The sequence below is a fragment of the Staurois parvus genome, unplaced genomic scaffold (genome assembly GCF_062004578.1).
Source record: "Staurois parvus isolate SC_StPar_1 unplaced genomic scaffold, SC_StPar_1.0 ptg000018l, whole genome shotgun sequence".
Classification (NCBI taxonomy): Eukaryota; Metazoa; Chordata; class Amphibia; order Anura; family Ranidae; genus Staurois; species Staurois parvus.
Window position 1 is genome coordinate 15,896,497 of NW_028317814.1, and position 26,490 is coordinate 15,922,986.

General features: G+C 39.8%; 1 protein-coding gene across 6 annotated transcripts in view; it reads right to left on the reverse strand.

The window, feature by feature from the left end:
* Positions 1-26,490, reverse strand: part of MAPK8IP3 (mitogen-activated protein kinase 8 interacting protein 3) — a 113,717-nt gene that overhangs the window by 69,481 nt on the left and 17,746 nt on the right. For all 6 annotated transcript variants that reach the window (XM_089682632.1, XM_089682608.1, XM_089682625.1 and 3 more), the window contains exons 2-4: positions 4,518-4,638; positions 2,952-3,022; positions 1,518-1,609 (exon numbers count right to left, since the gene is read on the reverse strand). In XM_089682632.1, the coding sequence (XP_089538758.1) occupies positions 1,518-1,609; positions 2,952-3,022; positions 4,518-4,638 (284 nt within the window). The remainder of the gene's footprint in view (positions 1-1,517; positions 1,610-2,951; positions 3,023-4,517; positions 4,639-26,490) is intronic.

Below are 26,490 nucleotides of genomic sequence, written 5' to 3' on the forward strand. Positions count from 1 at the left end.
GTTTCTCTCCAAAAATCTGTATCGCCCACTGTCGAGTCAGAGCTAGAGGTCTCCATTTACCAGGGAGCATGGGATTTGTTGAGCGGAGAGCTCTAGCAGGAATACGTTAGACCTCTGCATAGAGACCACTGCTTCCTCAGAACACAAGGGTCCTTCTCTGCAGCATGCTGATATGGGGCAGACTCTCTACCAGGGGCTGACTGACTATTTGGAAACTCGGACACTGCCCGAGGGCCCGGGGTCAGTAGGGGGCCCCACGAGATGCCCCTTTTTCATAGGCTTTTTTGAATTTTGGCAAGGACACGGGGCCCCATGATCCCCTATTGCCCGGAGGCCCCATGAGTTGTCAGTCTGCCCCTGATCTCTACTCAGGCTTTATCTGTCTCTAAAGAAAACAAACAGTATGACTTTGTGCGTGTTTTATTTCAAAGCACCTGAAATGTATTTAGGTGATTTAAGCTGACAGTTTAATTGGGCTTTAAAGCATCTATGTCATAAGAAAAGTATAGAGGCTGCCATTGCTGACCTCTCCTTTGAGAAAGATAGTCCCAGTCCCCTGGCTGTCATACTAACTTTATCTACAGCATGCTTTTTCTGGGTCTATGACTAAACGCCAGACACAGCCGATCAACTTGAAATTTTTTACAACATTTTTATTGATTTAAATACCATACCGGTAAGGAAATAATTATGCATGCAACTAGCATTTTCAAAAGGGGGCCAGCAATGGTAGCCCCCAATCAACTGCTCATGACATTAGTTACTTTTAAAAAAATAAACTGCTCCATCTATATGCTTAATATAAACATGGGGACAACCCCACATCAATATATATACAGTAAATGTAACAAAAAAAACACAGGGGTGGTTTTACTAAAGGCAAATAGACTGTGCACTTTGTCAATGCAGGTGCACTCTCATTTTCCCCAGAGCTTAGTAAATGTGGTGAAGCTTAATTTTATAAAGAATTCCCAATCAGGTGTAAGAAAAAAACAAAACATATTTGCTTGCACATGATTGGATGATGGACATCAGCAGAGCTTTACCACATTTACTAAGCTCTGGGGAAATGAGTGAAATTGCACTTGCAAAGTGCACAATCTATTTGCCTTTATTAAATTAACCCCATTGTCTCTTCACTGATCTGCATCTTTTCTGGAGGTCAAGTTGAGGGTCTGCATGACCACCATCATCTGCTACCAAAGCATTCCAAAACCGCTGTACAAGCTTCAACTTTCTGAAAGGTGAAAGCAGCACGAGGCCCAAGAAGCACATACTGAACCCCATGTGATAACACTTGGGCATGGCGATGGGCACCTTAGAAGCCCACTGCTGTACAAGGGGACAGAAGGACTTTCCCCTGGTAAATATTTCAGTTATTTTTTTTTTAAGAGAACACAGCAATAACTGAAAGGTTTGTTGCCGCTACAGCTAGGAAGTCAGCAGATGCCTAAAGCCACCAAAATCCAACTATAGCTGAAATATTAATTGTATGTTGATATTTTAACAACACCAACCTTCTGCCTGTGACGCCACCCTCTGATTGACTGTTTCCAGCTACCTGCTGCAGTTTTGATCGTTCGATGTGTTCCATATACGTCTGGATCATCTGTGAGGGCAAAACAAAATGACTGATTAAGTGAAACAAATGAAAAAATGGCTAAATTTAATATCAAGGGAACAAAGAGTTAGGAAGCCTATAGAAACCCAAACTTGCTCTGCTTAAAATAAATATTATCAAATGTCAACTTAGAATACAAGGCATTGATATATTTTTTAACATGTTTTCTTTTAATGCCCCCATTCCAACAATATTGGGAATGTACTTCTCATTAAGTATGAGTTTAAAGATGTATCCACACTGTGCGTTGAAACATATCCAGAGCTGCAGCTTTTTAGCAGGCAAAAGTACTCCAGGTTGTACTTCAGAAATGTCCAGGCACGACACCTATTGATCAGTGCCTAGGGTGGGAAGGAAAGGAGGTGCAGGGGATACTGAGACATTTGTGGGTAAATCCAGCAAGGAAACCGAAGAAGGGAATGGAATGCAAGTGATGTTGAGGGACATCAGAAGACTCACAAATAGTTCAGGAAATAGGAAACCATCTCTCCTTCTCATACAGGTAGTTGTATGAGAAACTCTATATTATTTACTGTATGTTACATACTCCTGATTGTACCATTCTGTGTGCTGGACTGTATGTTACAAGATGCTTACCTCTCCACTTTGTACAATACACTATACAGTATAGTACATATTCCTTACTGCTTCAATTTTCTATGCTGTACCGTATGCTACATAATCCTGACAACTCCACTTTGAACACTACTATACGTTACATACCCCTGACCTCACCACTACCTACACTGCACATTACAAACTCCTAACCACTCCATTCTGTACACTATATTGTATGCTACACACATCTGACTACCCCATTCTGCATATTGTACTGTAAGTTACAAAAACCTGACTGCTCCACTTTGCACTGTACTGTATGTCACATACTTGTGACCACATGACTATGTATGCTGTGCTGTATGTTTCATACTTTTGACTGCTTCACTATGTACTGTAGATTATATACTCCAAAATTCTCCACTTTGTACACTGTGCTCTACATTACAAACTCCTGACCACCCAAGCATACACACTGTGGTATACGGTACATCCTCTAGACTGCCTCAAACTGTATGCTATACTGTTCTTTACATAGTCCAGACTGCTCTGCTTTGTACACTGTACTGTATGTTACATACTCCTGGCCGCCCAATCTGTAAATACTGCATGCTTAAATAATGAGGGTCTCTGCTTTTTTTTTTGGTACTAAATATATTCGTGGAGGAAAAGGAACCCACCCATAAACGTTTTGCCCTCAGCCCAATATTGTCTTAAATTGGCCCTGCTTCAAACTTCTCTATCCTTAAAAAAAGTTTTTAACTTTGCATACCTCGGTGTGCCGTTGATGTAAGGCATTGTATTCCTTTTTCATCTCTGACTCCCTTTCTTCTAATCTGGAAACTAGAAGAAAGCAAAAGCTTCCATAAATACCAATATGTTATGATTTACAACCTATTGCATTTCATATTAAAACAAATGAAAAAATTTAAGTATAATATAAATACATACTATGGTTTTATTAGTATTTTTTCAGTTTAGAAACATATATAATTCCTAAAGCAGAGTTCCACCCAAAAGTGGAAGCTCTGTTTTTCTGTTTACCCCTCCGCTGCCACATTTGGCACCTTTTTGGGAGGAGGGGGGAATGGGTTCCTGGTTTTGACAGGTACCTGCTCCCACTCCTGGCTCAGTTCACCTTAGCAAACTGAGCCAAAAGTTTGCACGCCCGCAGCCCTCTGGGACACTTCACAGGTCCCAGAGGACTGTGGCCCATTCACAAAGTGCAGCACACTTTGTGCATGCACAGTAGGCAACCAGCTGTGAAGCTGTAAGACTTCACTGCCAGTTTCCCTTAGTCAAGATGGAGGCGCCAGCACCCGACAGCTGATTATAGAATCGGCTTGGGATGAGGACACCGCTGGATCACTGGACAGGTAAGTGCCCTAATATTAAAAGTCAGCAGTTACATTATTTGTAGCTGCTGACTGTTAATTATCTTTTTTTTGGGGGGGGGGGGCAAAACTCCACTTTAATTACATTAACAAAATGAGTATTTTACAACAAAATTTGATTTACTAAAGGAAAAAAGACAGTTCACTTAGAATGGAAAGTTGTATTGTGCATGAGAATTTGCCCCAGACCTTAGTGAATAAGGTCTGCTCACTTCCAGTCGTGTGCAAGCAAAATGCTGTTTTTTATTTTCCTTAAACAAGATTAGGTATTCCTTGCAAAGTGGAATTTGACCACATTCACTAAGCTAAAGGGAAATTCCTTTATAAATTGCAACTTCCCATGCAAAGTGGACAACCTATAGTAAATCAACCTCTTGTCCATCATAGGCTTCAAAATACGCAGAGGGAAACATGTGTAAACTGACTACTCCAGGAGGTCACAGAAAGCCTCTTCTGAGTTGATCAGCACTGTGTAATCTGCACGCCTGCTCTTCTGTAGGAAAGGTCATTGTCTTATTTAGAGCATGTCATCTTCTAGCAGCGAGTCATAAAATAAAAACCTGCCAGAAATGTTAACTCTTCTCCACGCTATTCAAACCCAAAAACATGTCTGGAGTTGGACTGTTTTGCTGAAAAAAAGGTTATTTAAAGACCTCAATAGCTCAAACTCTGATTACATACACAGTTGAATGAGTCAGAGAACTCCCCAAGTTCCCCCTTATTTTGTATGGTTTTCCAGAGACATTCAATAACAAGCTCTCAATGCTCTGTGGCAAAAGTGCTGTGGGTATACCCTGTAATATATACTTAGACATATATATATATATATATATATAGAGAGAGAGAGAGAGAGAGAGAGAGAGTTTTTCAATTTCAACCAATGTCAGGTAAACACTGTAAAAGAGCAGTTAAAGGAATCTCCCAGAATTTATAATGGCACCTACTTTGGTCAGCATAGTTTTTGGTCTTTAGCTCCTGTTGCCGGGACTGAAATTCCAAGCCTTCCACCTGACACTGCAGGTCCTTCTTCTCTTGTTCAAGAGCATCTTCAAATTCAATAAATTTCTGCAAAAAAGGACACACAAATATTTTATAGTTGTATATAGAGATTTTTTTATATGATAAGTACAAAGCAGTTATTTCAATAGCTTTACTTTAAAAAATAAGCTGATCAGGAAAGTCAGAAGGCCTTATCTGCAAATTTGTTGTCAGTTACGAAGCAAGTGGGTTAGCCTGTAAGCCAGGCAACTAACATTTTCAGAATATTTCATGAAGTAAACCTGAATTAAAAATACTTACCTGACCTTCCTATGGGACCTAGCAGAGCATACCACAGAGCATTATGCCTTACCTTCTACTGCCAAAATAATGCTACCTCCCCCTTCATTCATTGCTCCATCTAGATTATTGAAATGAATGCAAACTTAATGTAAAATACTCTCCTGACCTACCTTTGACACCACATAGCATACAGTACATCTCAGGTTAGTAGGCCTCCTCAGGACTTAAGGTTATGCCATACTAGTGATACTGTCACTGGTGTCAACTCATTAGTCACAGGATCATCAGCAGAGCAAAGAGAACATTTATCTGCTCCTACTGTGTCGCTCCTTTGCTGCCTGAACCATTGAGGTGTTGTTCTGCCTCTGCTATCCTGTGCTAACTTGCTGACAAGGAAGATTTAACAGCATTTCAGACTGCCTAGGAGGCAACACTATAGGTACAGACAAATTTTCTCAATAGCAATCCTACTGCTGCTGAATTAGTGCCAGCATCAGGATTGCTTGTATGACATAGCCTTACTGGCTAATAGGTGGCAGGCTAGTTCTTGACAGTGCTTGAAAGTCTCAAAGTTTATTGGAGAGATCCAAAAGGTATGTGTAGGCAGAGCTGGATCCCCACATTTTAGGCCTGAGGCCAGCTAAGTACCATTATCATACTAATGCATACATTTTAGGCCTGGGGCCACCTAAGTACTATTATGATACTCATAGTGTTGTTAAAATGATTAATTAGTGAATTTCTACAAAAAGGACTGCTATTATTTTGAAATAAATATTGTATGTAATATCATCTCTTCAGATGCAAATACTCGGTAGCAGAGTTCACACAAAGGTGCCTGCATTCTCTTCTATTTACCCTTGCCTTTTTTCACCCTGAGGTCCTCCAAACTAGGCATATGAGAAACATACAGACCAACTCACTTCCAGGTACTTGTTATTCCTCCTACCCTATTATTACATTTGTTAAACAATCTAGCTTATAATTTATATTTATTGCAGAACATGTTTATTTGCTTCATTGCATATTCTGCTTTCAGCTTTGGCTTGATCAAAAACAGCCTTGAATTTTTTCACCAAAGAAGTAGCCTCCTTGCAGAACAGAAGGAAAAGGACATACAGAGATACCATTAACACAACAGATCAACCCAACAAATGACAATCTATAAACCCCATTTATGATTGGATTGGTGAGTTGGAGCTTATCATAAAATACAAAATGGACCCAAAAGAAGTAACCTTTACACTTTTTGCATATGCCTCACTGTTACTCTTAAATTTCAGGGAAAAAGAGGTCTTCCTTAACATGTGTGTTGTGCTACTATAACCCAGTTTCAGAGCAACTATACAAAAAACATAATGGCTCAAAAGGTGAACATTCGTGTCTACATACAACAAGAAAACAGTGGTAGAGACAAACAGAGACTGTAGTGTGAACATGAATTTAGCTGGAAATAAAGTGAAGGAGAGTTATGAAGAGATTATTGGGAAGACATTCAATAATATGAAATATCTTCAGGTTTATCATCACATGAGTGATGATAAAGTCTGCACACAATAGCCAAATGTAAAATGGGAAAAGTGGGAATGGTAGAGTGGGAATCCAGAGAATGTGTACAGGAAGCCCCTCATCAGAAAATTTCTCATCCAGTCCCCTATCTTTGGATCATGCCAGAAAACCATTTGAATGGAAAAACTGGGAGCTCTTTAAACAATTACAATGGAATTCCAGGCAGCCAAAAGATACAGTACATTCCTCCTTTACAATAGTCCCATAAACAATGAACTATGAGACTACCTTTCCTACAATCTGAAAGTCCAACACTTCTAACTAATAGAGAGTCTTTGGCAAAGTTTGGCATTGAGGGGTATCAATAAGATAGAATTGGAAATAACACTATACATTCAAGGCAGCAAGGAGAAAGTCCAGGTCAAAACAACGATTCAGATGTTGCAAGGGCTTTGGCGAAGAGTTAGCAGGAGAAAGACAGAGCCACAATGAGAGGCTAATACCAGTGAAAGAGTTAGATGAATAACATCAAGTTATGCAAGGCCGGCTACAGAGGTACTAATATACTGTATATACTGTACATATATAATTATAAGTCCATGTTCTCTTGACTTTTTAAAAAATTTTGACAGACTGTTCCATGATTTTGCAAATGTCCTATGCCATGTTTACAATGTGCCCACCTCCAAATCTCCTTATTATAGCTAGAAAGTCCTAACACTCCATCCCTTTGTGGTCAGAATTGGGCTGGCTCTGCTAAATGGTTATAGGCCTCTCAATTACCTAATTTTTAATGAAAAGTCTTGGCACCCAAAAGAGCTGGGGCATTTATAAGCTTCTCCAATGAAAATAGAATGGGTGGAAGGGTACAGTCACATAGGCCCTACATTTCCACAGCTTAGACAGTTTTAAATATTACTGATTATTGGAACATGTGGGAGAATTTCTATCCTACCCCCTAAAAGGAAATAATCAATCAGCTTTGGCTGAGTCTGAAAAGGTTTCCCTTCACCTCCTTAATCTCATGAGACTTTCATTCGCTACAGTAAAAAGCTGCTAAAATCATTTACTCAATTATGGAAACTCAAGTTACAGCCAGCTGCATATCTTCAATGCCAGACCATTCATGATAGCAAGGTAAGTAGAATGAAATGTACGCACAACAGCACAATGATAGATTTCAAAGCCATAAAAGTTTCCATAGCACTTTCATTGCTTTGCCAGGACCAGAATTATTTACTGCTATCAGAGACTACAGAGAGTCTGTATGGTCTCAAAGACAAGACTTGCTCCATGTAATAAGGCAATAAAAATCTATGTAAAACTCTAAAAAATGTTCATGAATACAACAGAGTGTTAATAATATAAATGCATTGCAAATAAATAAGGGGTTGTTTGATCTGACCATCATAATGCAGGAAAATGTTCACCTTACTCACAGATACCTATCAGCTAGTACAAAATGCCCAGTCCATGGGCAACTGCAAAGAAAAATGTGCAATCTTTATTAATCAAACACACACATAAAGAAAAGCACATTATTTCATTATGGAATTGCTGAGGTTTCACCTCAGAAATTCCTCATGTGATTTTTTCTATAGGAACGTACATGGAAGATAAAACACATTGGTGGCAGTTGGACTGGATGCACTGGAGTTGTATTGAATAGACTTTAAAGAGGCCATGTCACCAGACCAATAATTTCACCAAAATCTTCCCATAAGCTTATATATTTATTTAACATATTTTATAAATGTTATTTACTTGTAAAGGCCTTCCTGAAACTGTTACTGAGTGCCACCATCTTGGATGTAACTTTTTTTCTCTATGCTTTTACCTGCATTTTTTTTAGTTAGTGACAAGGTTTCTTTAGTATGTACACATTAGTGATTCAGTTAAACGTCTGCATGAACCTGTGTTAATCTGTTAATCATCATCTATTTCCATGTCCTCGCAGAGAACCAGGAACATGGCCCAGGATACAGGATCTCCACTTCTGTCAAAATTGACAGTAAGCCCTGCCTTCATTTGGCATAGCGGCCATGGCCTTGGACTGCTAAATGGCAGAGGGGCTTAGCCTGTTATTGGGCAAACGTAGACATCCTTTGTACAGCCTGATGTAGTCAATTACATTTTAGTGCAAGGTCCAAATTAATGATCTACAATAAAGTATTCTTGCTCATGCAATTGAAGAATGTTCTAAACTTGGCTGATTTAAAAAACCCAAAATGACTCACAAATCACGTCATTGTCTAGAAACTGATTTAGAGCAGGATCAGTCTTACCAGTGACGTTCAGGTTTAATATATAGTTTCTCAATCCAAATTTCCATCTAAAAAATATTATAGCCCAGCTTGGGCAGAAATCTAAAAATGTAGTCTTCAGAATCTTTAAAAAAAAAACAGCTCCCGCTACGATACTCACCTCCTCTCTGGCTCTGTTCAGACTCACAGATCCAGTGATGCTCCACCAATCCTCATTCCAATGTTCTTTGAGGCCACAGTGATTGTTAAGAGCCCAGCTCTTGTCCTTGAGCTCCAAGGAGAGAGCGGTGCCATGTAATTACACTGGAAGAAGAAGAGAGTGAGGAAGACCTGTGGGGGTTTATTTACTAAAGCTGGAGAGTCCAAAATCAGACTCCCTTCTGCATAGAAACCAATCAGCTTCTAACCTCAGCTTGTTCAATGAAGCTTTGGCAATGAAACCTGGAAGCTGATTGGTTTCTATGCAGAAGGGAGTCTGATTTTGGACTCTCCAGCTTTAGTAAATAAACCCCGTGATGTCACACAACTGTATGTCAGACTCCAAGTAGCAAGATTTTTTTTAAAGGTGATTGTCAAGAGTCCATCGCTCCTCCTCGAGCTCATAGGAGAGAGTGGTGCCAGGTAATTACGCTGGAGGAAGAAGAGAGTGACCAAGATCTGTGATGTCACACAACTATTTAGAAAACTCTGAGTAACAAGATTTTTTGAAAGATGGAGGTGCTTTAATGGAGGAGAGGTGATGACATTTATTCTCATTCATAAGATAAGATTTTGATCACTTAACAGTTTCTCAATTAGAATATTTTTTGGTGATTTTTCCAATTCGAGTATGAAGTTAATCTCATGATAATATTGTCCTAACAATTACCCATCCATTTCCTGCAGTAGCACAAGTGACTGACTTTTACAGCATTTTTTTCAGACTCTGTGATTAAAAACGCCTGTGTAGTCCTAGATAGGTCAGTCCATCAAAAGTGATGCTGTAGTTCAACCTTTCTCAACCTGGGTTCCTTCAGAAGTTGCTAGGGATTTCCTAAGCAATGAACAATTTCTGCCTTTCAGAAAAGTAACCACTGATGCCATTGATGTTTTTAGCTATCTGTAAGGAGGGCATTATTACCACTGACCACTAAAGTATGGAGCAATATTCCCACTGAACGTTGTGCTAATGTACCGTGAGTTGTAGATGTAGCAATTAGTCTCAGGGGTTCCATAAGGCCTGAGAGTTCTTTCAACGGTTCCTTCATGTTAAAAAAAATGGAAAAGGCTGCATTAGTTATAGAAAGAGCCCAAGGGTTGAGGCAGCCCCTGGCATCTTACATATCCTGATTACTGCAACTGTGAGATGTGCCTGCCGTAATTCCTGATTTGTTCCTGTTTGCCTGGGAGTCTTGGGTGTGTATGTCCACCTTTGATTTTTTTTATTGGCCCCTCCTATTGCATTTTCCATAATATAAAATAAATTAATAATCCAACAGGGGGAACTGGACCATTCACAATCTTAACAGCAGACCAAAGAAGTGAAGTTTAGGAATCTCACCAATAAGGTCATTGAGAGCTTGATGAATCTGTTAGTAGCTTTTCATCTCCAACGTCTACCAAAAACTGAAATATCAGGTTTGGGTGGGTGGCATAATAAAAAAAAACCCTTCTGTTTGCACATCTTAACTTCTTTAATAAATTCAGGCAAGCTAATTAAAAATGCTGTTACTACAGAAGGTGGCCATTCGTGTCTGCATGAACCAAGAAGAGAGGGGAGAAACTCCAGAAAGACACTGCCTTATAAGGGAGGAACAACAGTGATAAAGAAAGGCTTTGTGCTTTGACCAATCCTTTTTTCCCTCAGCAGATGCCAACAGGCATGGTTTTTGCTTATTCTAGCCAAATATGGCCAGATCAGACCACAATCATCTCAGGACTTTGGGTACCATTGAAAATGACCACGGTGGGCTTATGTTAACAGAATGAAAAAAGCAATTCCTGGCAACAAGGAAAGAGAGATAAACACCAGGTGTGTTTGAAATGGAACTAGTACAGACATTTTCCTTATCATTTCAATCTGGACACTACTCCATCTTCGGGGACAAATCCTTTGGGAGTTGAAGCTCTAGATATCAATATACATACTGTAGCTAGCAGACAACGTGTATAAGACAGCAGAGGAGCCCAAATTTCTCAACATGATGGATAATGCTCAGTGAGGTCATATGAATTGCCTGCAATTAATAATTTACAGTGGGAATAAGTGTCAGAAGTGCTTCCTTTTGAATGTTTATCCAGAACAGATAAATGGCTGCACTTTCACTGCTCCAACGCTGGGTGCCACTATTAATCTCTCCGCTGTTTCGTCTATTACCATCTGCCGGCTCAGCTATTTTCTATCACTAGTGAGAGTCAGGAAAGGATCTTGTTTGGCTTTGGGCAAAATTAAATTAATGTGTATTGACTTTGATTCAAGACGGTCGCTGAGCAAAAAAGATGTAGGAAGAATTAAAGCATAAGGGAACATTGTTTTATTCATACTTCCTGTAATTTTTTCTTTTATTCCTGGCCTTTTCTAATGCCAGCAAGTGATGAGTCAGATTCCTGAAGCTGACAGGGTGGGTTTTGCTCCACTGATTAAAAGACAGTCATGTCAATTAAACTCTGCCTATGATTTCAGGAACAGGGTTGATGTAATGATGATTGCTAAAAAATTTCATCATCACACCGCATCTGTGAGAATGTCATCAAATATGTGCTAAAGGAGTCTGCTAGTGACCTGTCAGGAGGGAAAGGGGTTCACGAGGATAAGCCTGTACATATCCAAGAATAGAATGCTACAGCCCTGAGGTCCATGTGGGGCACTGATAGTTCCAAATTTGGCCCCTATTCCACCTTAGGATGTGTGTCACTGGGCTCATCTTTGCTTAATTTTTGCATCCCTAAACAAGTCTCTAGGAGTTCAAAATTTACTTAAAGCAGGTCAACTACACTTGTCAACGGATTCTGGATTATCTCAAAAGCATCTTAAATTCATATCAAACTGATGTAATTGACACAACACCTAACAAGGCTGCAATCTTTGGTAGTCCTGCCAGGCAACTCACTTCAAGAATTTGCTTATGGATTTATACCATTGTCTCTTGTTTTTTTGTTTACAAACGTTTTTATTTTTTCAGAAATAGGCTTCAAGAACAGCTTAACAGCATAAGGTATAACATACAACAGAAAAAAGGCACATCTGTAATATTCAATCCAAAAAGGTACAGTTATATAGAACATAAAAGTTAAATACATTAGTAAGGTAGGCAGGAAGGTAGGCAGAGCAATAAAGCCACCAACAGAAAGACACCATCAATTAAAGCATGAATAATCATTGGTCAGATAGTAGTCTCTTTTGTTTAACAAAAGAAACCTGGCAAGATTTCACATCATATAGTAGATTTCTACACATTTTTTTTTAAAGTTGGTCCTACTTCACTGTAGCTATCTTACCAATTTGATAAATACAAAACAATTTTCCTGAATGCAGTCCCAGTTACAAAAGTGATTTTTTTTGTACTGCAAGCTCAGTTTTAAGAAATTCATGTTTTGAGGGTTAAAACCAAACTGTAGGTCAGCCTTTTTCAATGCTTTCAAGACAGAAAAACCCTTGAAATAAATTTCCGGTCTCAGTGATCCCCTTCTAAAAATTACTATATCTACAACTGATGATATATTAGTATGATAGTAAATGGGAAAAATGCTCCTTACACTTGCGGTCTTAGGGATGACTTACTTCCTTACAGAGATCCAAAATGATCAATGGTGTCAGTGGGAACTTTTCTGATGCCCAGAAATTGCTCATAGCTTAAAGAACTCTAGCAAACCTCTGGTGGGACTCTGGTTAAGAAACCCTGCTCTAGGTAAAGTAGACCTTTACTGAAAGAGTGAAGATTTGCATTGTTTCACAAAACATTTAACATTTTTAAATCAATACCCTAAAAAATCTACCTTTTCTCTGGAATTACTGAAAAATAGCACTGCACTTCTTGGCATGTGAGGGTGCCTAGGCTTCACTGTGTATCTGCAGTGTGAGTTATAAGGCACTACTTCCTCTGATTGCTAGTCTCAGGAGATTTGGAGTGACATTTGGAGATGTCACTACTGTGCTGCTCAGTGTTGAAGGCTCTGACAAAAGGAAGCAAAACCATGTCCCTATCAAGATTGCTGCTCAGAGATACCTTACAGAAGTAAACATGGTAAGCTGTCAATGGGGAAAACAGCTGCACTGAGACCATTCAGAATATTGGTGAATAATCTTTAGTCCTCTGCCTGCATTTTTTTGGAGTAGAGCTTCCAGAGTTTATCTCTTTGAAACCATATAATCTGTTTTCTTTGCCAGAGGTTTTCCACGGCCTTACAAAACTGGCCATAGCCAGCTTTGTAAAATAGCATACCTCTATCACACTATAGAGAAAGGCAGATGATAGTAGCAATTCCTCTTTTTTCTGTTTTAGTATACACTTCCGTTTATTGCTACTATAGATGGAAAGGGGAGTATAGTCACCTTATTAAGTGTGTGGTTCCATTTTCTACTTACACTTTTATATAGCTAGTCAACTACAGTGCAAGTCTAAAGACAAGCAAGGAAAACAGCAGTTGTAAAATGACTTTTATTAACCCAAATTTTAGGGCAACTACTTTGTTGCTGACAGCTGTTCTTGGAAAAGAATTGCCATTCCTCAGAACTCCTGTACTTGCAGTCAGTGAAATGCCCTCCATAGTCTTTGCAGTTAGTGAGTCATTCTAGGGCCATCACTCATTATTGATATGTAGCCTGAAGCTACTGCAACATAAAATGCAGCTGTTCATTATAAGATGATGGAGGGTCTGCTGTTGCACTTGTTTCCCCTTGTCATTACAATGACCCCCGTACTTCGCTTCTTATTTCTCCCCATGTATGAACACTGCTTACTAAAATTCTCTGATGGCCAAACTACAAATTGAATTGCCAGCAATGCTGAGGGCTGGGGCCTGAACAGAAGTGGTCTGGGGGGTAATAAATGAAAACATGGAGTAATAGGAGCCCCAGAAGACATGTTTGACCTTACTTGCTTTACTGAGTATCAATAGTGTTTAATGGAGGGGTTAGATTGACTCTATACTTCCACGTAAATTGAACTATCCAGAAAGACACATTTTAAATTATTAAAGCTCATCTCCCCTGTTACATCAAAATAATACTTTTCTCAGCAGTGGTACAGAAAACCCAGAGTTGGACTTTATTTAATTTATGGTGACATTCCTATTTTTACTTGCTTGCAATTTTTAATATTAATTATTTTATATGTAAGTTTGTATATGCTGAGAAGACTATAGTCTGTATATCCTTTGTGGATTTTACGTGATGATAAATGTAGGGGTATATATACTTACAAATCTGCATTTTTGTTTATGTAAATCACATAGTATATCACCTTATCTGTATCAAATATGTTGAAGACATCAACTATTTCTATGGGGTGTACATACTTTTTTACATGACTATCTATGTCCTATATCTCTCTACTGAAACATCTTCCATATGCACAGATCAACAACATTCTCCCTATGATATTATGGTAATGGTTCTCACCCACCTGATGGGTAGAGATGAGCAAAATTGGGAGTCTTCAGCTTTTTAAAACTTTGGCAAACAGAAACATTTTGACAAAATGTCATCATTTTGGCAAAGTGCATTGAAGTTAAGATGGAAGGTAAAAATAAAGGTGCTTTAGTGGTTTTTGAGGGTAAAACAGTATTTCAATAGGTCTTGGAGTTAAAGTGTTACTAAACCCACAACAGTAAAACCAGTCTGTATATAAAGTAAAGCATGCTTGTTATACTCACTTTGGCACCTAAGGGGTTAATCCTCCACAGTGTGTAAAAATAATGTTTGATCCTGTCTTCTCTGATCCTCACCTTCTTCTATTGTCCCCAATCCATCTGCTGATAGAACAGCGCCTTGGGGGCAAGCTGCACATATTCAGTTTGGTGTGTACTACTTGAGATTGTTTTGTATTCTTCGGAGAGTGCATGTGATCAGCAAATGGCCAATCAGCACTGTCCAGACAGAGGGTCAGGGGTTACACAGCCTCATAGGAGAGAATGAAAACTCCTCCTACAAGCTTTAACCAGTGCTCTGTTTGACACTGATAGAAGTCACAAGACTGCTCTAACTGTTGATGAGAAAATGTATTTAGCAGTTTATGCTTACTAAAATGATTGCATTTCCATGTTGTGTGTACTGTGGGAGACCAGATATAGTGAATGCAGGGTCCTGGGTTTAGTAACACTTTAAGAGAGCTCCTCTTAGCTAACCAAGACCTGGTTTTGTAGTAAAAAACACCCCTTTGTTAGCATCGTAATTAACTTTAATAATTTATGTTTTTTTCCAGAAAAAAAGACAGGAAAACAGAAGTAAAATAAAAAAAACTATTCTAATAACTTGAAACTACACAAAAAAAAAAACAAAATAAAATAAAAATGATCTACCTTAAAGAAAAAATAATAACATTAAAAAAAACACAACTTCAAATCAAAGGGAAAAAATAGTAGTGTCACTGGAATAAAATTTTTGGGTGGACTCTCCCTGTAAGAATAAAAATACCAACTATAGCAGTGAGTCCCATAATCTGCCGCTTATTGCTAGACAGCATAATCTTTTTACCTCTAGAAAGGTCATCTTTAATTATATTTTTACACCTCATTATTGATTTAGTCTGACTATACCTGTAACTGATTCAAGCATCGCTAGCAATAAAAAGACCGTGTTTCCTTTCCATGGTTTACAGGGAACAATATTTTCACTTGCACTTTTATGGTTCAGAAGCAATTCTTGCAGCACTTCCTGCATACGGCAATAGTTATTGTACCTACAAAATCTGCCTGTTTGTTTTAAAGTCAAATTAAAAATCTAACACCCTTTTATAACCCTGTAGTTCTGCGGCCCTACATGTTGAGATTTCGGTGAAAATGCTGCTTCATGCTCCCTCTGCAGTGCCCTGCGTTGGCAGAGATGAGTAACAGTCACACCTCTCATCACACGTTTCCTCCACAGACTTAGAATGCAGAAGAAGTGAGTGGCACTTTAGACCAATTCAGACATTACTTGATCATCACATTATTCAAAGGACAATCTCACAAGGGGTCAAAGACTGGTGTGTTAGTACCCTGACAGAAATTTTAACTCTTAACTACACTATCCAAAACAAAGGAAAAAATGTTTGGAGTCATGCTTTAAGCAATGAAACAAGAGAGGAGCAATAGGAGGGTTCCTGTTTATCTATCTTTCTCAACCAGAAAAGATTTTCAGCAGTTGGATTGTGCTGCAATAAGATTAATGCCAGCAAAAAAATACAACACTCTGCTACTAAAGAAAAATAAACAAACAAATTACTGCTACTGTTAAAGTAGACATAAACCCTAAAGGGCAATTTTCCCCCAACATTACATGTGTTATTGTGCAATTCATTTTGAATAGCAACCCATTGCACTAAGGCAAGACAAATGCATTGCAACGTCCCACAACACACAAAAACGCACAGTAGTGTGATGTTTTGGAAAGTTTGTGGCATGTCCAATTCAACAAGAGGAATACCTGGATTTGAGAGGACAGGCTGAGAATGCGTGGGACCCAGAGAACACCTACAGTAGTGTGAGGCTTTTTGGCCACTAATTTCTTTGTTGCCTGTTTAGTGGAATAGTGTTGCCCCTTTTCGGGGATTACCTTGGACCCCTTTTCTTTGGGAACACCCTCCCCCAGTATGGGATTACAAAAATACTTTACTACAGAGCACCTACCAAGGACTATGGCCTCAAAGCCAGCAAGACTAGGTATAGATCTATTGGCCAGTAGGTCAATCAGGGACTTTGTCTTCTTTAGTCAGACCATATAACAGTATACTGTGCCTTACTGTGTTAGTACAGTGTTTTTGTCTTTAATTTATGTTGCTATATGCTGTGCTAATATACTGTTGTTGTTTCTTTATCCAAACTTCTTCCTGCAGGGTTTATGTATTGAGAAAACCTATCGAAACCCATGAGGTGTGTCAGTGAGTCCCTGGTCATCTCCCACCGCAACTATTGTAACTCCCTCCTCACTGGCTTACCTTTACTTAGGCTATCCCCCTTCCAGTGCATCATGAATGTTGCTGCCAGGCTTATCTACCTTACCACCATTTCAGTGTCTGCAACCCCTCTCTGCCAATCCTTCCACCGGCTTTCACTTACCCAACAAATTAAATTCAATATACTCACACAACTTATAAAACCATCCACAACAACACAAATCGCTCTCTTCGTTTCTCACAAGACCTCCTGATCTCTAGTTCCCTTATCACCTCCTCTAATGCTCGCTTCCAGGACTTCTCCAGAGCCACTCCCATCCTCTGGAACTCCCTTCTCCAACGTGTCTGACTATCTCCTATTCTGTCCACTTTAGGACGATCCCTAAAAACTCATCTCTTCACAGAGGCCTATCCTGCCTCCACCTAGCAACTGTACTTGTATATTTTCCATCAGCCCATCCACCACAGTTATTACCTTTTGTATCAATTGACCCTCCCTTTTAGATTGTAAGCTCTAATGAGCATGGCAAGACCACTTACTGTTATCTCACATAAATATTCTTATTATTATAGCCAAATTTACCAACCTAACTCCTCCCACAGTTTTTACACTACATAGACAGTAATATACCGAAACGTGCAGATTGTTCCCAATTGGTGTGCTATTACTTTGTGGAATGTTTTGCCGAATGGTTCACGAAATATCAACGTTTTTGTGGTGAAATTCATCCCATAGGAATGAATGGCGGATTGTTCAAAACTGGGAGCTGACAAAGCTAGAGTGTGAGCTGAAAAATCAGGACATGATTTCTAAACTGCCATCACTCCCTCATTTTCAAGCCCACCTACACAAATCTTATATCAAAACGTTCAGCTATCCCTGCTGCCACTAAAAATGTCCACGGCTAAGTTATAGTCCTGATAGTTTTCACAATATGACCATTTGTTTGCAACTCATGCCGCCCATTGACATTCATTGAAACTCCACTCTAGCCACCTCAAATTTGAAGGGCAATTTCTAAACTGCGACTGTGCCTTCATTTTTAATATTTCAGAGACATACTATGCATCAAAATGTAGGTCTGGGTCTTGTGATTCTCACAATTATTATTATTATTTATTATTATTATTATACAGTATTTATATAGCGCCAAAGGGTATGCTCAGTAGCAAGGGGGACAGGACATGAGACAAGACAGTAACAATACAATACACGAGGGGTTCGAGGGCCCTGCTCTTTCGAGCTTACAATCTAGGAGGGAGGGGAAAGTGGTACAGGAGGAGATGGTTGTGGGGGATGGAGTGGTGGGAGGAGTGGAGGAGGTTAGTTGTGGTCAGGTGTTAGGTGAGGTTGGGGTAGGCTTCCCTGAAGAGGAGGGTTTTCAGGGTGCCCCTGAAGGTGAGGAGGGTAGGTGACAGTCTGATGGATTGGGGTAGGGAGTTCCAGAGGATGGGGGAAGTCCTGGAGTCGGGCGTGGGAGGAGGAGACCAGGAGACCACGCCTGCAATCGGACGTGGGAGGAGGAGACCAGGGAGCTAGGGAGTAGGAGGTCCTGTGAGGAGCGGAGGGCACGGGTAGGGTAGTATTTGGGTATCAGGTCAGTTATGTAGTTTGGGGCGGCATTGTGGATGGCTTTGTAGGTCAGAGTTAGCAGTTTGAATTTAATGCGTTGGGCAATCGAGAGCCAATGAAGGGATTGGCAGAGGGGGGAGGCAGATGTGGAGCGGTTGGTGAGGTGGATGAGTCTAGCCGCTGAGTTTAGGATCGACTGGAGTGGGGATAGCGCTCGTTTGGGTAGGCCAGTGAGAAGGGAATTGCAATTGTCCAGGCGGGAGATGATGAGGGAGTGTACAAGTTGTTTGGTGGTGTCTGGGGTGAGGAACGTGCGTATCTTAGAGATGTGGAGGTGGAGCCTGCAAGATCTAGATAGCAGTTGGATGTGGGGTAGGAAGGAGAGGTGGGAGGCCAGGGTGACACCCAGGAGTTTGGCGTGTGGGGTGGGAGAGATGGTGGCGTTGTTAGTATTGATGGAGAGGATGGGGGGGGGCACGGGGTGGGGGGAAGACCAGGAGCTCGGTTTTGGAAAGGTTAAGTTTGAGGAAATGGAGCGACATCCACAATATAAAGCTCTTCACTGTAGGATTTATAGTTTTTAAAACTACGACCATTTGAAGATGCCAGTGAAGTTAGCAATTTAGAGCAGTTTGTTTTTAACCGCTCTTCTCTGCCCTATTTGAAATCTAATTTTGAATTCTTGGCTGGCTTCTGGTTAAAGGTTTGGAAATAAGTTTTCTACAACAGGGAATATTTGAGGTGATAATGCTGCTAATGTTTTTTATAAATGTATGTTTTAATGTAGCTGTGAAGCACTTTGGGCAACAACATTGCAATTAAATGTGTTATATAAATAATTAAAAGTTGAAATGCATTTCTCACTCTATCAAGCTTGCCATGCGCACTTTTTAAATTTGATCAATCAATTGGTTAGTGTAATGTTTACTATCTTTACTCACTCCAAACACTCCACACAGTTACTCTGCCCACTCCATAAAGTTACTCTGCCCAGTCCAACCTTTTCACAGTTACTGCAGCCACTCCAACCACACAACAGTTACTCAAGCAACTCCACCCAGTTACTCCGCCCACTCCAGTTGTAGACTACTGGTGGAGGCAAGAACACTTCAAACAATTTCCCCAGAAATTGTAGCTTTTCTAGTTTGTATTGTAATTGTACTGATTGCCCTTATGGTGTAAAGTTCTGCGTAAACTGTTGGAACTATATAAATCCTGTATTATAATAATAATAAGAATAATAATAGGCAGTTCATTATTGCAGCAGGACAGAAGAACCCAATCAACACAGCAGCTCCTTGGGGGTAACTACTGTACAACTACCCAACACATATGTGCGTCAGCAAAAGGATGGGCTTTCCCTGTGCACACATTGGACATATGAGCCCACAAAGACTGAGCTATCAAATACATCTCTCAGTTCAGGCTAAAGATCAGTAGTTGGCGGGACTGGCTTCCAATCATGTGACCAGTATGACAGGGTCACATGATCATCGATCCTTCATGCCCCCTGGGCATTTCCAGGGTTATGTGTTAAAGCTGCATGGCATTTCTCGGAGCAGGTTTCTTGATGGTAACAATACTGAAACATAGCTGTGTTATTTGTGTTAGAGAAGCCACTTGTAGTGTCCGTTGGGACGGTAAGTGACAATACAACAACGGAGGAGCACAACTGGACAACAGCAACGGAACGTTGTCACAGGAAGTATCTGAACAAGGACCTTCATGGCAGGATCACTGAGTATTATATTAATGAAAGCTGCTAATTTAAAAATATTACCACCTTCCTGTCTGGCATATTGTAAGATGACAGCCAAGCAAAATCCTTATCATCCTGGGAAGACGCCATATGATGTCTTCTCGGGATCACGCCTCGTGCGTGCCCCATGAGCCATGCTCCGGTGCGATCTGTCACCAGCTGTGTCCACTAGACATGGCCAATGGCAGATCTCTACTCTGGCCCACTGTCAGTGTCATGTGATTGCTGAGACCAATCACAGCAGATCACATGACAGTTGTAAACAATGAATGACTGAATGACTTCCTTTCATGCCATTCATTGCTTACAACTTTGCTGCTACTGAGCCAATTATAGCCCATATGTAGCATGTAATCAGCTGTGATCAATCACAGCTGATCACAACTAAAACTACTAAATAAATCAGTTTCATTCAGTAAAATGCTTGCTTATACAAATGAAATTCGTATAAGCAATCATAATGTGTAAAAAAAAAAAAATCCTGATCACTTGCCCAGAGTAGTACATTGTATTGAGTAGAAAAAAATCCTAAAAAAAAGTTTTAAAAATGTAATAAAAACATTTAAATTGTTTTTTTTTTTTTTTTTAGGATAACAGAACAAACTCTGCAGCGCTCCAGGGATCAAATGCCAAAGGAAAGCCATGGGAACCAGGATCAAAATCGCCTGTGGATAGTCTTTCAGAGATGCTGCCCTCCTCAGATAGGGAAATCAACAACTGTAAAAAACAGCAAACAGGAGGTGCAAACCCCTAGTGCATTATCCAGCTCTGAGGAAAGGGAAACGCATCAGTTAGCCAACCATACTGACAGTCGGATACCCCACCACTGTTATGGCCATCTCTAGCGTTCTACTAAACTTTACATTTATGCCATGTTTGTGAGTATGTTTTCATCCCTTTTTACCTTTAATAAACCTTGGATAATGCACTAGGGGTTTGCGCCTCCTGTTTGCTCTGTTTTTTTTACATACTGTTGCCAGTCGATGTCCCTTATCACCGCCACACCAGTTATATGCTGCACTGCATTGGTGACAGTATGTAAAAAAACAAATTGTGAAAACCTTTTTTTTTTCATTTCTTCTTTTTTCACAAAATTATGACAAAAAAATTACAACTTCAAAAACTTTGCCATGCCTTTTACTAAATACCTCAGACTGTCTACTTTCCAAAAAGTGGTCATTTGGAGGATATTTGTACTGTCCTGGCGTTTTTGGGCCTCAAGAAATAAGAAAGGTCGTAACTGATTTTTAGATATATACCATAGTTTGTGGACTCTATAACTTTCCTGCTAACTAAATAATAAACACTAATTTGGGTTATTTTCACCAAAGAAATGTAGCAAAATACATTTGGGCCTACATTTGTGTAGAAAGATTATTTATTTGCAAAATTTTGTAAAAGAAACAAAGAAAAATGATTTTTTTTCCAACATTTCCAGGCTTTTTTTAATTTATAGAGCAGAAAAATAAAAACCCAGTGGTGATTAAATACCACCAAAAGAAATCTCTATTTCTGTGAAAAAAGCTAAAAATTTCATATGGGTACAGTGGTGCATGACCGCGCAATTGTCATTCAAATTGCGACAGCACTAAAAGGTGAAAATTGGCCTGGGCGGGAGGGGAGGTAAAAGTGCCTGGTAGGCAAGTGGTTAAAAAGGAATTTTCGAATGATGTTACCATGTTCAAGCTTATATGAGGATTTTAGTGTTTGGGTTTACATATAATTAGTTCCACTCTTAAACATCAATATTTGGCAATTAAACCTAACTGAGAATCATCCATATGAACAAAACTGTATCCAGATTTTATTTTGTCCGACACAATGGCTTGAGGCCTGATACACTGGAAATCTGCTCTAAAGTGGATTAATGGACAGACCCAGCCCAGAGTGTCTCCAGGGACTGATGCATCGACCTTCATGCATTATTCCCATTGTATCATATTACTGCACTCTGCAACCCTTTCACTCCCAGAATGCTCTGCAGCAGGTGGCGCATCACTGACTCCCACCGCAAAACAAATCTATACAATGTACATTAACCAGACCTGCTGTTACAGAGACCATTCACACAGCAGGCTAGGAAGGAAACCCAAAAAAGGATAATTATAGAATCAAAAAGCTCATCATTATATAGGATTATTATACTATATAGCGCCAAAAGTTTGCGCAGCCCTTTACAATATATAAGGGCAATACAATTACAATACAGAAGAAATAGGAGGGCCCTGCTCATGGAGCTTGCAATCTTATCATATATATAAAAAATGAGTGTGCTGTACATTAAAAAAACATAAACAATAATAAATCAAATATATACTGCTGCATAAAAAATGTGCATAAATTAATTGAAATTATGTAAGTCCACATTCATATATTAAATAATTGAAAGTCCCAAAATCCAATAACACAGTGCTGTGTGCTAAAGAAATCCTCCAACGGAGGACTTTCAGTTGGAGGATTTCTTTAGCACACAGCACTGTTAGTGGATTTTGGGTCTTTTAATTATGTAATATATGAATGTGGACTTATATCATTTCAATTAATTTAAGCACATTTTGTATGCAGCAGTATATATTTGATTTATTATTGTTTATGATTTGTTCGTGTACAGCGCACTCATTTTTTATATGTTTTGTATTTTCAGGTGTTCAGGGAAAGAGTAGCAGCAGTTCACTAATTGTTTCACTATTGTTTCAGAATATATATTTTTGTACACATTTATTCACATATTGTATTGTCTGGGGTTTAGCGCAGGTTTTTTCCTTTTTTTTCCAATCTTATCATATATGTCATAAAAAATACACATTATATATACTCTATATATTCCATTTCTTTAATCAGTGATATTAAAAAAAAAGTCTCCTATTCATTTTCATTTTGTAGCTACATAAGATTTCCTATTACTGGCATAAAAAAAAAAATCAGACTTTCACATTTCTTGTACTGTTTGATGACAGAATGCCCTAGATGTGATTGTCTTGCTGCTTCTCCCCAAAGTTTCCACAGAGCTTGGGACTAAATTACAGCTATCCTCAGAAATGTTGTTAGGCAGGGGCAGACTGACCATTTGGAAACTCAGGCACTGCTCGAGGGCCCGGGGTCAGTAGAGGGCCCCATGAGATGCCCCTGGTACCTTTTTCATAGGCTTTTTTGAGTTTGGGCAAGGACACAGGGGCCCCATGATCCCCTATTGCCCGGGACCCCATGAGTTGTCAGTCCGCCCCTGCTGTTAGGTTTATTGTTTATTGTTGTGAGCCTTTCTTGGAGAGGGGTGCTGGGGATGACATGATGCTTCTCTAAACCCTGGTTCACACCAGTGCGACTTCAGGTGCGACATGCAAGTTACAAATCGCACGTGAAGTTGCATCTAAGGTATTTCTGTGGCACTGTCTTAATCAGTGCAATTTGAAGTAGCACAATTTTAAAAATTCAGTGCCTTGAAAAAGTATTCTTACCCCTTGAAATTTTCCACATTTTGTCATGTTACAACCAAAAATTTAATTTATTGGGATTTAATGTGAAAGACCAGCACAAAGTGGCGCATAATTATGAAGTGGAAGGAAAATGATAAATGGTTTTCAAAATATTTTACAAATAAATATCAGAAAAGCATGGCGTGCATTTGTATTCAGCCCCCTTTTCTCTGATACCCCTAACTAAAATCTAGTGGAGCCAATTGCCAGACCAATTCAGAAGTCACTTAATTAGTAAATAGAGTCCACCTGTGTGTAATTTAATCTCAGTATAAATACAGCTGTTTTGTGAAGCCCTCAAAGGTTTGTAAGAGATTATTAATGAACAAACAGCATCATGAAGGCCAAGGAACACACCAGACAGGTCATGGATAAAGTGGTGGAGAAGTTTAAAGCAGGGTTAGGTTATAAATAAATACCCCAAGCTTTAAACATCTCATGGAGCACTGTTCAATCCATCATCAGAAAATGGAAAGAGTATGGCACAACTGCAAACCTACCAAGACATGACCGTCCACCTAAACTGACAGGTTGGGCAAGGAGAGCATTAATCAGAGAAGCAGCCAAGAGGCCCATGGTCTGCTTGGCAAGTGTTCTGGCCAGCAGCACGGACCTCCACGGATCTCCAAGTGCATCCTGAAGTGTACATCTGTGCGGGTCCAATACATGGATCACAATGAACATAGACTGTGTTCGGATCCAGGAATCAGTCTTGCATAGATGTACACTCCACAATGAAGTTGAAGACAAGTACAGGTCTATGCAGCCAGTGGTCTGTCAATGATTTGCTTGTGCACAGCTGCATGGATTACCTGTGCATCCTCAGCAGGTGAAGGCGGCCTTCACTGCACTGCAAGCTTTTCTGCAGCATTTCCATTGAAGTCTATAGAACCAAAAACGCAACTTTTTGCTTTAAAAAAATTCCCTGACCCTTTCCAAAAAATGCACCAGGTTAAAATGCAGAGATGGGAACATGTCCCATAGGAAATCATGTTAAATGGACTGTAGTGCGTTTCTGCAAAACGCAAAATGCTTAGGTGTGAACCTAGGGTAAGGAAAGACTGTAAGTGCAGGGTGTCAGGGCATTGATGCAGAGAGTGGTGCATCAGGCCTTTCTCTGCATCATCCAGGACCAACCTCTGCTGAGATAGCTAGTAGCTGTTTCAGAGGAGAGGATGGAGCACCAACAAAGGATGGGCCATAGAGCCTGGACATGGTGACCTCACCCATAGGCTTACTATGGCCCATTTATTGTCAGTGCTCCCTACTCTCCCCTGAAGCCACTTTTAACTGACAGGGAAGCTAGATCACGTGACTGGGCCGGAGTGGCCTGAAAATAGGTAAGTGTACAGATCCCTATGTAATGGAGAAGAGAAAAAGGGGAGTCGTTCAGTAGCCCTAAAGCACTTCATGTCTTAAGACAGAAAGTGTGTTACTGGCAGGATCTCCAGGTAAAGATAAAGAAAAAAAGTCTGAAGAAAAAAACAAATGCAGCCAACACATCTAAGGACCGGTGAGCTACACATTTTTTATTATTGGGTTACATTACATTAAATACACTATTACATTTTTTATTATCGGGTTTATATACATTTCAAGTTTGGAGAAGATTGAAAGTATGGAAAAACGATGGCTCCAACTCTCATTCAGGAGAATAGAAGTCTATAGAGTTTCCTCTGTATAGGTTTCTTCTAGTGAAACCACAATTCTCTTTGGACAAACTGACTTTTGGGGAAAACCGCTCAAACAGCATTCGAACCCTTCACATCTATCAGTTAACATTTTCTGGCCTATTACTGCCAGATTACATCTATCAGCACTCTCACCCAGAATCAGGCCTACTGACAGGAAAAAAATGGGTAGTAAATGGCAAAATAATGTCACTATTAATACTGAACTTCAGGCAAATAAATAGACACAAAAAATGCAGCTCTACAGTCAGGTCCATAAATATTGGGACATCAACACAATTCTAACATTTTTGGCTCTATACACCACCACAATGGATTTGAAATGAAACGAACAAGATGTGCTTTAACTGCAGACTGTCAGCTTTAATTTGAGGGTATTTACATCCAAATCAGGTGAACGGTGTAGGAATTACAGCAGTTTGCATATGTGCCTCCCACTTGTTAAGGGACCAAAAGTAATGGGACAATTGGCTTCTCAGCTGTTCCATGGCCAGGTGTGTGTTATGCCCTCGTTATCCTAATTACAATGAGCAGATAAAAGGTCCAGAGTTCATTTCAAGTGTGCGATTTGCATTTGAAATCTGTTGCTGTCAACTCTCAAGATGTTTATTAAATGTACATGCAAAATGTATTCTTGTACATGCAAGAGAAGCAGCACTAAACGCCAACAGGTTGTGATGAAGTGCTCATGTGCTAACAAGGGACATTCTGATAGGAGGAGAGAGCAGAGTGACAAGAGAGATAATCTCAGCAGTCTGCTGCTTCTCCTTTTACTGTCCAGTCACAGAGTGGGGGAGAGAGAAGATCTGTAAGTGCTTGGCCCTTTTCACATGGGGCAGATTCCATTCCAATCAGCAGGGGATCCCCTGCTGATTGGAGCAGAGCGGGCAGATGACACATCAATTTCTACAGACATGGACAAAGCCCTCTCTGCTCTATGGGTGGGCCGGAAGTAAACAGACTTCGCTGTCTGTTTGCACCCAACTACCCTCTGATCCAATCCACCTAAACAGAAGAGGACAAATCCCCTTCAATTTTTTTTTTAACGGACTGGATTTGATATGGAAGTAGACGGATGTAAAGGGAAACAACTCAGTTTACACCCGCCTGTCCATAGGAATGCATGGACCTTCCGATCAGGTCCGCCTGAAAAGTTGACAGGTTGACCTGATAGGATAACCCATGTGAAAGGGACCTTACTTAACTGCAGCAGAAAAATGTCAGACAGGACTATGCTGTGTGGCAGAGCTGTGCAAATCTCAGGACTGGATAGACAGGAAAAAAAAAAAAAAAAG